Genomic DNA, 12,272 nt, shown 5'->3' with positions numbered 1-12,272 from the left:
AGAAATGTGTAACTAATTGTGTACCTATATTGTGCTACTCAACCCCAATACATAAACCCCAGTGTTTATTTTAAATCTTTCATTCTTTCATTTGATCTTGTCCTTGTATTAATTAAATACTCACTTAGTATAACTGCTTCTTCTCAATTTTGTCTATAATATATATATTCATATTCTTTTGACAAAGTAAAGATGCCATAGTTTCACTGGAACAGCGGCAACAGAAATTACCGGTCAAAATCACAATACAAGCATACCCCAGTTTAAGGACACTCACTTTAAGTACACTCGTGAGTAAGGACATGTCACCCAATAGGCAAACGGCAGCTCACGCAAGCGCCTGTCAGCACGTCCTGAACAGCAATACCGGCTCCCTACCTGTACCGAAACTGTGCGCAAGCGGGAGACTACAGAGCCTGTTACAAATGCGTTATTTACATCAGTTATTGTATTGTATTATATGTCTTTATTTATATAGCGCCATTCATTTACATAGCGCTTCACAGTAGTAATACATGTGGTAATCAAATAAATAACAGATAATATAAATAACAGATCATGGGAATAAGTGCTTTAGACATAAAAGTAACATTAAGGAAGAGGAGTCCCTGCCCCGAGGAGCTTACAGTCTAATTGGTAGGTAGGGAGAACGTACAGAGACAGTAGGAGGGAGTTCTGGTAAGTGCGTCTGCAGGATGTTATGCACGTATATGACGATTGCAGTACAGTACATGCATTGATAAGTGGGAAAAAGGAGTGCTTCATTTTAAGTACATTGTCGCTTTACATACATGCTCCGGTCCCATTGCGTACGTTAATACGGGGTATGCCTGTATTGATATCAATCCCTTGCAGCACAAATGATGCCTGGAGTACAAGTTTCCCTTTTCCTTTTTTCTTGTTAGAGGTGCAGATCCATCATTTGCAGACAAGAGATTTAATGTAGCAGATACCGCCCTAGAAAGTTTTGACTGCCTATATGTGAAGTGTAGAGGTCTGGAGAACTCCCTGGCAGAATGCATTCTTACTAATGGCAAACATGATGGAAGTCAAGCAGCGGGAGTGGTTTGTTATACAGAAACCAAAGGTTGGTATCCCAACTCTTCTTTTCCATTGCTTATTTGAATATTATTTGCTGCCATTATTATACTGATATGTAACAAAGGTGCGCATGATATAACAATATCTGATTTAATGTTATTTTATCCAAAATGTTATGTCGCATGCTTCATGTCATGAAATCTCATATTATCCCATGGGGATAATATGCATTTGTTTAGTGTGCATACAATTATGTAGAGATCATCCTTGATCTTAAACGCCTGCCCATCAATTTCTAATTTTCAACTGTGATTTGTTGTCTTTGATACTTCTGACGGTACAAGCACTAAACGGATGCAGATCAAAAGATATGCAATAAAAAAATGCCACAGAAGTTATCAATAAGTGTGTGTTACTTCACAAATTAAATGTCACCTATTTAGTGTTGCACTGTTTTCAGCCCTAACAATCAACCTCCGCAACTTCTCTTCTACATATAATATCTATACACATAAATCAAGTACAGGCAGTCCTCGGTTATCTGACACAATGCGTTACTCAAAATGGCATTGTAAAGCGAAACGTTGTAAAGCGAAACGCGTTTTCCCATAGGAACACTGTTTAAATGAAAGGTTCCGTTCCTGAAGGCATTTTTAATGCTAAAATACACAAAATATTTTACGCAGGCAATAAGATATGCACCACACACATAAATTATATAGTGCATATACTGTATTATATATATAATATAACATTATATATAGTATAATATAAAAATATAATATATTATATAGCATAATATAGTATAATATATATATTATATACACATAAACAACTTTGCAAAGCGTCGTAAGAGCGTTGGATAAGCCGTTTTGGCGTTGTAAAAATGAATATAGGTATGCATTGCATAGCGTTGGATAAGCCATTCGTTGTAAAGCGAAGCGTTGTAAAACGAGGACTGCCTGTAGTAATTCACGTCAGTGTACAAGTAGAAAGCACACTGATGTTTAAGCCCAAGGTGAAACCTTACTCTGTTCCATGTTATTTCAGAGTGTGACGGCGATGAGTTCCGTTGTGTAAATGGTAAATGCATTCCGTCCTATAAATCCTGTGATGGTGTAAATGACTGTGGAGATCTCAGTGATGAACTGTGCTGTACAAGTAAGCGTGGAAACTACTCTCAATCTGTTAACCATGTAATAATTATCTATATATTGACATTAGTATAGATGTATGAAGTGGTGCCAGTGTTACATTCAACATTTGATTTTTCCCCCTGTTGAATTTGTGTACTTTATTGCACAACCCCTTCTACAACTCACAGAAAATATTAAATGTAGAAAAATAATAATCTGTAATTAAGAACAACATTTGCAGAGGGAAATGCGGAGGATGCCAGGAGATGCAGCCGCACGCCGCCATCTGGAGGTTTACTTGGTAAGCCCAGAGATATGTGGCCAAACCCCGTAGTCTCAGGGTCAAACCCGGAGTGGTGGCAACCCTTGCCGCAAGATGTTAAGGAGATCCTCTCAGATGTTCGTCCCGCTGAAGCTCCGGTAAACACCGATCTGTGACAGACGAGAAGGGGAGGAGGGGGGCAGTAAAGAGTGATCTCAGCCCAACACCAAACCCCTGATTATAGGGGAAACTATGCTAAGGTGTATCAGATATCCAATGATTTAAATATAGCCTACTTAAAAAATAAAAAAAGTGACGAAACGCGTAGGTTAAGACGTCATCATGTTGGAACACTGATGTCACTCGGAGTCTTTTTTGAACTGTTTGAACTCTTACTATTCCTCCACATCAATCAGGGAGAGGGCTCCTCTCTGTAACAGGGACTTATCTCTGTTTAAGTAAAAGCCTCCCCGCATTTCCCCCTGCAACTCCTGTCAAATGACACCTTGGTGCCATGACAATGGAAACGCTACTTCACATTACGTGACACCTCGGTGCCATACAGCGTTTCGTTGTCATGGCAACTTGATGCTGCATGACGTCATAATGTAACGTCCCATTGTCATGGCAACGCAGTGCCATTTGACTCCGCTCAGCCATAGTGACAGGAGTTGCAGGGGGAGATGCCGGGAGGATGTCGGAAGGATGGCGGGAGACGCCGGCGCCAAAGGTAAGCGCTAAATTTAAAATGTTATCTCCGGGTTAGCCTTCAGTAGAAGGTGGCAACCCTGCTTGCAGCTCATGTTTGGAGTTCCACTTATCTTCCATCTGATGTGTTAAAGTTGTTATTATTATTATTAATAAACAATGTGATGCTTTCTGTTCTGCTTTAATAACTAAATAATGTTTTGAACTTTGAGTAAATTGCTGATTATAAAAATGTATACCAATACAATATGGAAGGTTTTAAATATGCAACAGGTTTATGGTGAAGATCACTAACCTGCAACGATTTTTCTTTATGTTCCCTAACATTTTTCTAAATTCCAGCAATGTTACAACAGCAGTGACACCTGTTGGGCTGAATGGGAATCTGTACCATGCATAGACAATAACAGCCGTGACAATCATATCCTCAGAATTCCCAATCACAGATATGGGCTCAGTCACATAATCAGTCTCCTGTAGAATGCACTGTACCCTTTTCCTACCCTGCCAAGGTGTGAACCAACAGGGAGCTGCCTGATTGATAGTTTGGAACAAACTACAGTGCAGGTTAGAATTAGCATGAAACCATTGGGCTGCTGTGACCTGCAATTTGGGCCCGTTAGCCCCATATTTTTGGTTAGGGATGAGAATTGAAGATCTCTTTAGAACAATGTGGGACGTGACACACAATACAATCTATTAACCTGCACTGTGAATCATGGCGATATCATAACATGCATAATAAGATAATGTTTCTTTGTTTTAGAGTGCAACAACAGCTTTCACTGCAAGTCAGATATTTGCATCCCATTGCAGCATAAGTGCAACGATGAACTAGACTGTGTCAGCGGAGACGATGAATCAGATTGCCCAGGTAAGCTTGACCTTTGGTAACATAGGAATTTGTCAAATGCAAATTGCCAAAGAACCACTTTGTAAATTAAGTAGTTTTGTGTTTTTATTTTATTTATGCAATAAACCTGATCTCTTTGCCAAAATGTAATGAATTTCAAAACTTGGGCGTTCACAGTAACATGGGGGCAGATTCAAACAAACACTTGACAAGTGCAGCTCATGCAATACTTCTAAAGTTGCTGCATCATAGTTTGCCATTTCTATTACCACTACCTGATTGGTACATTCTTCAAGATGCTGCAATAAATGATGCACATCAGGAACAACATCCTTACTCGAGGGTTTTTCGTTTTTTAATTGCATTTTAATCAATATGATGAAATGTTTGTCTATGAGTAGCGTGCCCTTCTGGGATAAGTTGGGCAGTCTGTGTTGAGATGTGGATACACTATTGAGGGCTTTCTCTTTACTCTGAACAGTGAGAGTGGGTGAGACAAGGAGCCACGGGTTGTGGGAGAGGAAATAGCAACACCAGACACTCCCTCCCTCACAATAAATAGTTTATAGCCTGTATATGGTTTTTTTTTATGTAGCACCGTTGGGTATGCTAGACTTTTCTTAGAACATCCTGGTCCCTACAGGGAGGTCTGGGGTTATTTCCTCTTACAGGCCCTAATTCTAACCAATTCCAAGTAACTTATGTAAAGTAACTTTTTTCATGTTGCAAGTCGCATAGGATGGTGATTGGCTAGTTTTTGTTTCCCGAAGGTACTGGAAAAGTCCACCCTCTAGGGCAGGGGTGCATGGCGCATACAGAAGCCCAGCGCTCTTCCCATAGGCCATTAAATGCCGGGGACAGCGCGAGGACTCTGTACTCTATCCTACCTTGTCTCAGATGACGCGTTGCTGTGGCGACGCAGCGTAAACTGATGCCGCTGGGTCATGTGACGTCATTCGACACCGCGTCGCCATCAAGTGACGTTACGAGATGTCCACCACTTTTCTGTACCGCCTCCACCTCTCCCAGATATGGTTTGGTCAGAGCCAAACATGCATGTTCCTTACATGCAAAATTCACCATTCTTTCCTCCACCACCACCACCTCCTCCTCCTAGAACCCCTAACCATTCTCATTTTGGCCCTCATAATTAGGCTTTCCACTGCTTTTTTTTTTTTTTTAAAGTCCGGATGGACTGCCATGAATAACAGGCTTCTTTTTTTTTTTTCATTTGACATTTTAGGAAAGCAAGGGGGGGAAGGGGGGAGTGGGCGTGTGCATGGGAGGAGCGGTGGCAGGGGGGCTAAGTGCCAACGGGGGATGACTTAGTAGTAAGGCATTCTCTTTTCCTGCCCAGCAACAGGGGTGGGGCAAAGGTTTTAAATGTTTGGGATCTGGATATTTTCCTTAGGTCATAAGTGGACCCGCGCTGAGGGGGATCTCTGGGGCTCCTAGCCCTGTTATAGGGGTGAGCAACCGTTCTCGTTTTCTAGTTAAGGACAAGTCTCCCAGTATAGGGGCCCTTCAGACACTACACTTAAGAAGGAATCCTGTCACAATAGGGAGTAGGTTCCTCACAGCAGGGGGGCATTGAGGAGACCTGGGGGAGCTGCTAAGGTTTCAGGAGAAAGGTTCCAGCTGTGGCTTAGGCCAGGGGAGCGCAATCTTTTTTCCCTGTGCCCCCCTCTCCTCGCGCGCCCCCTCCCCCCCACTGCTTACCTTGGTTCTGACATCCTGACGTCACGTTGCCATGGCAAAGCGACATCGCATGATCCGGAGCGTCTGAACAAATGTAAGGAGAAGTTTATAGAGGCCTTGCAGTTCCCCCGGCATTAATTTAAATGTCTTTGGGAAGCGCGCAGGACCTCTGTAAACCCCGCGCCCCCCGCAGAGAATCTCGCACCCCACCACTTTGCGCACTCCTGGCTTAGGCAGTAGAGGAAGGCTTGAAAAAAAGCTGCTCTACCTACAAACCTCATGTTTGAGGAAACTTGAGTGTAAAGTGTCTACATGTATCTCTGAAAACCTGTCCTGTTGCTGCCTTAAATTCAGATTATTTAATAAAGTTAAAAGAAGTTCCTGGCAAAATTGGAAGAAAAAAAAAACAACTAAAAACGTCTTCCCGGAGAGACGACGGAAGCAGGTGGGAATGGATAGAGTGCAGGGAGAAAGGCTGCTTGTAATGCTCCCGTGGTCAATTAGAATTTTTAATGATACTGTTTTATTTTTGCAGATATTAAGGATCGCGTTTTAGTACCTGGTGAGTTTTTGTTTTACTTACAAACTACAGGACTATTAAAAGATAACTGTATGGAAATGGCGTTGTAGAAGAACATGGGCCTGTAGTCTGACTTTGGTCTCTAAACCCTGAGTCACGTGTTCTTAACAATGCAGTACAGTACATAAGATTTTCCTGTGCAGAGAAAGATTCCTTTTACAAAATCGTATTTTAAAATGTGTAGTGTTCTAGTTAATTTCCAATGTGTAGTGTTCTAGTTAACTTTCCGCTCCTGATATGTTCCACGGAGACCATCACCATCCTGGGAAGTTTCCAACCTTTTCTTCACAGTATTCTATAACAGAAGTGTGCAAACGGGGTGGGTGGGGGGTGAGATTTTCTGGGGGGGTGGGGCTCGCAGTGTTTACAGAGGCCCCGCACTGTTCCCAAAGGCCTTTAAATTAAATGTCGGGGAGTGCGTGAGGCCTCTAACTTCCCTTACCTGGTCTCTGGCGCCTTAAAGCGCGTGTCACCATGGTAACGTGACTTCAAATGCCCCCGCGGGGACACCTTACATCAGAAGACGCCGGACACCAGGTATGGGGTGGGGGCGGCGGGGGTGCGAGCAGGGTGGGGGAGAGCAGGCAGGGAGGCTCAGACTGAAACGTTTGTGCCCCCCTGTTCTTTAACACATAAAAGCATTATAATGTTTATTTCTAAGTGTATCTCTTTTATTATTTCAGTGCTAAGATCAGACAATATCAACAGTGAATGTAATTTTGTTAACGTTTGATAAAAGTGCTGTTGTAAGGGATTTTCCATACATTGACATTAAATAAAGCCCAGTTTGCCGTTAGTTTGTGAATGTTTATGGACTGATCATCTCGAGATCAAAAATGTAATCATTTCTAGATGAAAAATAAACTTTTAACAATGAGTGAAGTTCCTATTTACAAAGCCAACCTCTCACGAGTTACTATGTCTGGAGTCGAAGCTAAAAAAAGTAAAAAGGCTGCAGCTTTGGAGATAGAGCTGTGGGAGGGTCCATGCTTCCAGATCCTCCGACAGTGATAATCCTCGGGCGCCAGGGCAGCCATGGTTGCGGTCACACACAGGAAGGCTGCGCTTATAGTCCCGGCGACGTCGCGTCAAAACAAATGTATTGAATCCATCACGTGCGCTTATAGTAGGAGTGACGCGACGGAGTGACGGCTTGACGCGATTGCTGGAAGTCAATTAAATTAGATTTTTCAGCGACCGCAGTGTAACGTCAGCGTCGCCGTAGCAAGGACTATAAGAGCGGCCTAAGGCCTCGGGCATGGTCAGCGCTTATGCGCTGACCCGGGCTGAGGCGCGCTCACACTTACCAGTGAGCCCCTGCAGCCGCAATGAGAGCGGCTTTAGTAGAGGCTCGCTTCGGTTCCGCAAGCGTGCGGAAGCGTAGGTCTTATCCAAATTTTAGATTTCGCGCTCATGGGAGCGCAGGGCCGGTCACGTGAGTGGTTTGCACAATGAGGGCGAACCAGCTCCGTGACGTCACTGGACCGCCCCACGACACGCCCCCGGATGGCGCGCTAACCAAGGCCAGGGAAAGCACCCGCTTTCCCTCAGCCTCAGCACGCCTCCGCAGGGCCTGAGTAACCATGGACTCAGCCTAAGGCTTGCTACATCTTGACATGGTTAGCTCATTGCCAGACCCCCAAGGGTCAGGAGTGAGCAGGGCAACGCTGGTCATCGCCAAGATAACTTTGAGAAAAAAGAACTTCAGTTGTTATTAATACATTAATTTTTCATGACATGCTCTATAAGTACCGCGTATTTCTGAATACGCGTTTTCATTGTATCTGGTCAAACATAACCTTGTATAAAGTATGTTTCCAATATAGGTCATTTAAATAAATGACATACTTTGTATTTATCACCGATTCCATTCATAAACAACGTAATGGTTTTTTACATCCCGTCACAGCGCACCATCCACTGAGTTAAGAAGTCAGACTTTATTTCATTTTTCAAATGAAAGCAGAGGATATTAGTTCAGTCACGCTGCCTTAAAGGTGCAATATCATATCTTATGTTGTTGACATCAGATTAGTACCTCTTACGCTCTGCACAGTGACTCTTACTTTTCTTGTTATGATGGCTGGAGCACACCAGTGATATCTGCGTATTTTTTTTCTGTTTAGCTAATAGTTCTCACAGCTGCCATATGATATGATGTTTTTGCTGGCTTCAAAATCGTATGATGGTTTTTTTTATTACAATGAGTGTTCTGAGAGAGAGGTTGAAAGATAAAAACAGGGAACAGAATTATTTTAAGACTGTTTTTATGTCTTCAGTCTGTACAAACTTTCTAGGAAGGATTGTACATTCAGTGCCTAACATCCGCCATTTTGGTAATTGAAAGCCCAGCTGTGAAAAGCACAATAGCAAACATGACAAAACTTGCTGAATATACTTCATTTTGCTAGTCTAGTTTTCAACTGTTAACTGAGGAAAAAGGCTAAAAGTATTTGCAACTTTTCTGTGATAACCAATAACCGTTGTTAAACTTTTAGTACGACAGCAAGATGGAAGTGTTCACGCCACCGTCTCAATTCAAAGCAACTAATATTTCATTTTCCCCCCACGTGCCATACACAAAAAGCTGTCTAGAGTGACCAAAGACCTGCCCGCTGGGGGCCGCGTAACTAGTTGGCATGGAGACATCGTATTTCTTATCATTTTGTGTATGGCACGTGTGTGAAAATAAAGTATTCCTTGCTTTGAATTGAGACGCTGCTTTTTACAGCCTAAGTAATTAAATTCGTACGTATAAAACGATTGCCCCTGAATCTTGATAAATGACTGTCCATGAAACTAATGTAAGTACAAAGTCGAATGTTATGCAACATACTTTCAGTTTGTTCTCACTAAATGTTTTTTTTTTCTTTCTTTTTTTTCTACACAGAGCAAAATAAAGCAGCAAACTATGACATGGATGCAGGTAATTTTGTTAAAACCCTGTAGAGGTTATGTTAAAAGATTTGACATAAAATGTAATCACTTTTAGGGGGTTTTTTTTGGACAATGCTGGATTAAAAGGAAAGGCTAGTGTAGTGATGATTTAAAGGGATTATGGGTATTTTTTAATCTCTTTTGAGAACCTGAACACTACAAGGATAAACTCGACCACCGCCACACCGGCTGATATCACACACTCGCAGACACCAAACAGGAATTGGGACAGCTTGTGTCTTACACAAAGTGTGGTGTGTGTCTTACAGAAATACTAACAATCAATACATCCCAACCATCCATACTGTCACGGGAGACTCCTGTGGTGGGTAGGATCTCAGTGGCCGGAACAGCACGAGCGTAGTAGGGGTCACAAGCAGGGGTCCAAGGCAGGCGGCAGGTAGCGAAGTCAGGTACAAGCAGAGGTCCGAGGCAGGCGGCAGGTAGCGAAGTCAGGAAACAAGCAGAGGTCCGAGGCAGGCGGCAGGTAGCGAAGTCAGGTAACAAGCAGAGGTCTGCAATGAGGAGACGGGAACAGGACAGGGGAGCAAGGACAGGTCTGGGGGCAGGGACTGAGAACAGGAACAAACAGGGACAAGCCAGATTACCAGCAAGGGCTTTTACTGTGAACAGACTTCTATAATACAGGTACAGGTACAGAAACAGATCAGGATCAGAGGCATGTGCATAGGAGTCTGACTTCAAGCAAAGGCAAGGGAAACAGACAGGAAATAGAACTATAAGACAGAGAGCAGAGCAACAAGAAGATAGACAGATAGACAGAGGAACCCAGAGCAAACAGAAGGCAGCAGCACACCCGGTGGACAAAGAAGCTATGGCTAGGCAGGAGGTCTAGGCAACCCTGACACATACTATCTACACCATTTCTTGTGTTTTTTCTATTTTGCATAATTGATGACCAACTGCGCTCCCCAATCTTCACCGCCAAGCATTTCTCTGAGGCAGACGTCTGACTGTCTTCAAAGGGTTCTGAAGCTGCATTTGTTCACTTACAGTATATCTTTCACGGTTAAGAGCACTTTTTATATTAAGTTTATTTGTGTATCTACACTTAACGCACATATTTATCACTCCTTCATAGTAAGAGCGCCATATTCACTTTTTCTTCTCTCAAAAAGGGGTGTGCCAGAGCCTGTTTCAGAAGAGGAAAGGGATATTACTGTAATTGGTTCCTATAGAAACAAAAAAAGCTTGTTACATTATAATACATTAAAAATGTCATTCGGAGTTGTTGTTGTTTTTAAATGCTACAAGTATTTTATCATAGTATTTTACCCCTGACCTTACACCAGCTGTACACCAAAGTTTCAGAATGCCTCTCTGCGATATCATCCTGGATGGCCCTCCGTCGACTTAAACTTAACATGACAAAAACAGAGCTCCTCATACTTCCTCCCAAACCTGGCCTTAGTACCTCCTTCCACATTACTGTTGGAAGTACCATCATTCACCCAGTTGCCCAAGCTCGCTGCCTAGTGGTTACACTTGACTCCTCTCTCACATTCTCCTCTCACATTCAAAACGTCTCTAAAACCTGTCACTTTTTCCTCTGTAATATTACAAAGATTCTCCCTTTCCTCTGTTGCTCGACTGCTAAAACTCTGACTCAGGCCCTCATTCTCTCCCGTCTTGATTACTGTAACCTCCTGCTGTCTGGCCTTCCTGCCTCTCACCTGTCTCCCCTACAATCTATCCTAAACGCTGCTGCCAGAATCACACTACTCTTTCCTAAATCTGTCTCAGCGTCTCCCCTGCTGAAATCACTCTCCTGGCTCCTATCAAATCCCGTATCACACATGCAATTCTCCTCACTTTTAAAGCTTTACACTCTTCTGCCCCTACTTACATCTCATCCCTAATTTCTCGCTATGCACAATCCCGATTCTTGCGTTCTGCTCAAGGATGTCTTCTCTCTACCCCCTTTGTATCTAAAGCCCTCTCCCGCCTTAAACCTTTCTCACTGACTGCCCCACACCTATGGAATGCCGTTCCCCTCGATATCCGACTGCAAAAACCCCTCTGTACATATGTATAGTGATACACTGATTTTATCATTCACTTGTGTTCTAATACACTGAACTAAAATGCTCTATCCACCTACCCACCTTTAAGACCCACCTTAAGACACACTTGCTTAAAGAGGCATATGAGTAGCACCGTAGATATTACTAGACATGATACATAAAGCTTGGCCCCCTGCAGAAGGACTTACCAGAATGCCCTCCTACTGTTTCTGTATGTTCCTCCTACATACCAATTAGATTGTAAGCTCCTCGGAGCAGGGACTCCTCTTCCTAAATGTTACGTTTGTCTGAAGCACTTATTCCCATGACCTGTTATTTATATCTATTTATTATTTGTTATTTATATGATTACCACGTGTATTACTACTGTGAAGCGCTATGTACATTAATGGCGCTATACACATAAAGACATACAATGCAATAGTACAGAATTGATTTATTAAAAATAAATAACACGTAGGATATTGCTTGGACTGCATGTTTTAGACCACCTGTCAAACAGTGAAAGATCTTTGTAACACTTTCCTGTTTGATATCATTTGTTGCCAGTGTTCCCAGCAGTTTGAGCTGCAAACTGTAACAATATATAATGTTGACTTAGTAATATAAGGATACATTGTAGCTACAGAGTTACATCAACTGAAGCAGCCAGTACTGTATGTTAGTAACCAGTGGTTGATTTCCCATTAGGCCTGGGCGGCAAAATTTGGTGGCGGAGGAATATAGGGGCTGCATGCGCGATCGGTATTTGCCGCCTGCGCATGCGCGATAGGTGCTTGACGTCGGCGCATGGGCTATAGCTGCTTGCCGCCCTCTGCACTTGCCAGCCACACGTGCGCATGCGTGATAAAATAATAATGATAAAGGTTTCATTTGATATACCTTTACTTTATCCACTCAAGTGCATCTCTGAAGGGGAGGGGGGGAGGGGGGCGCTTGGACTGCTGTTGTCCTAGTCTGAACTGCCCCTTTAAAGTTGTCCTAGTTCTAGGATGAACAAATCAAGGCTGTT

At 42.9% G+C, this 12,272-nt stretch overlaps 1 protein-coding gene across 1 annotated transcript in view; it reads left to right on the top strand.

Annotated features, from left to right (window-relative positions):
• CFI (complement factor I) overlaps positions 1-12,272 on the top strand; it is a 39,676-nt gene that overhangs the window by 16,838 nt on the left and 10,566 nt on the right. The window contains exons 4-8 of the mRNA XM_075617152.1: positions 906-1,087; positions 2,092-2,202; positions 3,914-4,021; positions 6,234-6,260; positions 9,169-9,204. Of these exons, the coding sequence (XP_075473267.1) occupies positions 906-1,087; positions 2,092-2,202; positions 3,914-4,021; positions 6,234-6,260; positions 9,169-9,204 (464 nt within the window). The remainder of the gene's footprint in view (positions 1-905; positions 1,088-2,091; positions 2,203-3,913; positions 4,022-6,233; positions 6,261-9,168; positions 9,205-12,272) is intronic.

The sequence above is a fragment of the Ascaphus truei genome, chromosome 1, assembly GCF_040206685.1.
Source record: "Ascaphus truei isolate aAscTru1 chromosome 1, aAscTru1.hap1, whole genome shotgun sequence".
Classification (NCBI taxonomy): domain Eukaryota; kingdom Metazoa; phylum Chordata; class Amphibia; order Anura; family Ascaphidae; genus Ascaphus; species Ascaphus truei.
Note: the sequence above shows the minus strand (reverse complement) of the source record. Positions and strands in the feature narration are given on the sequence as shown.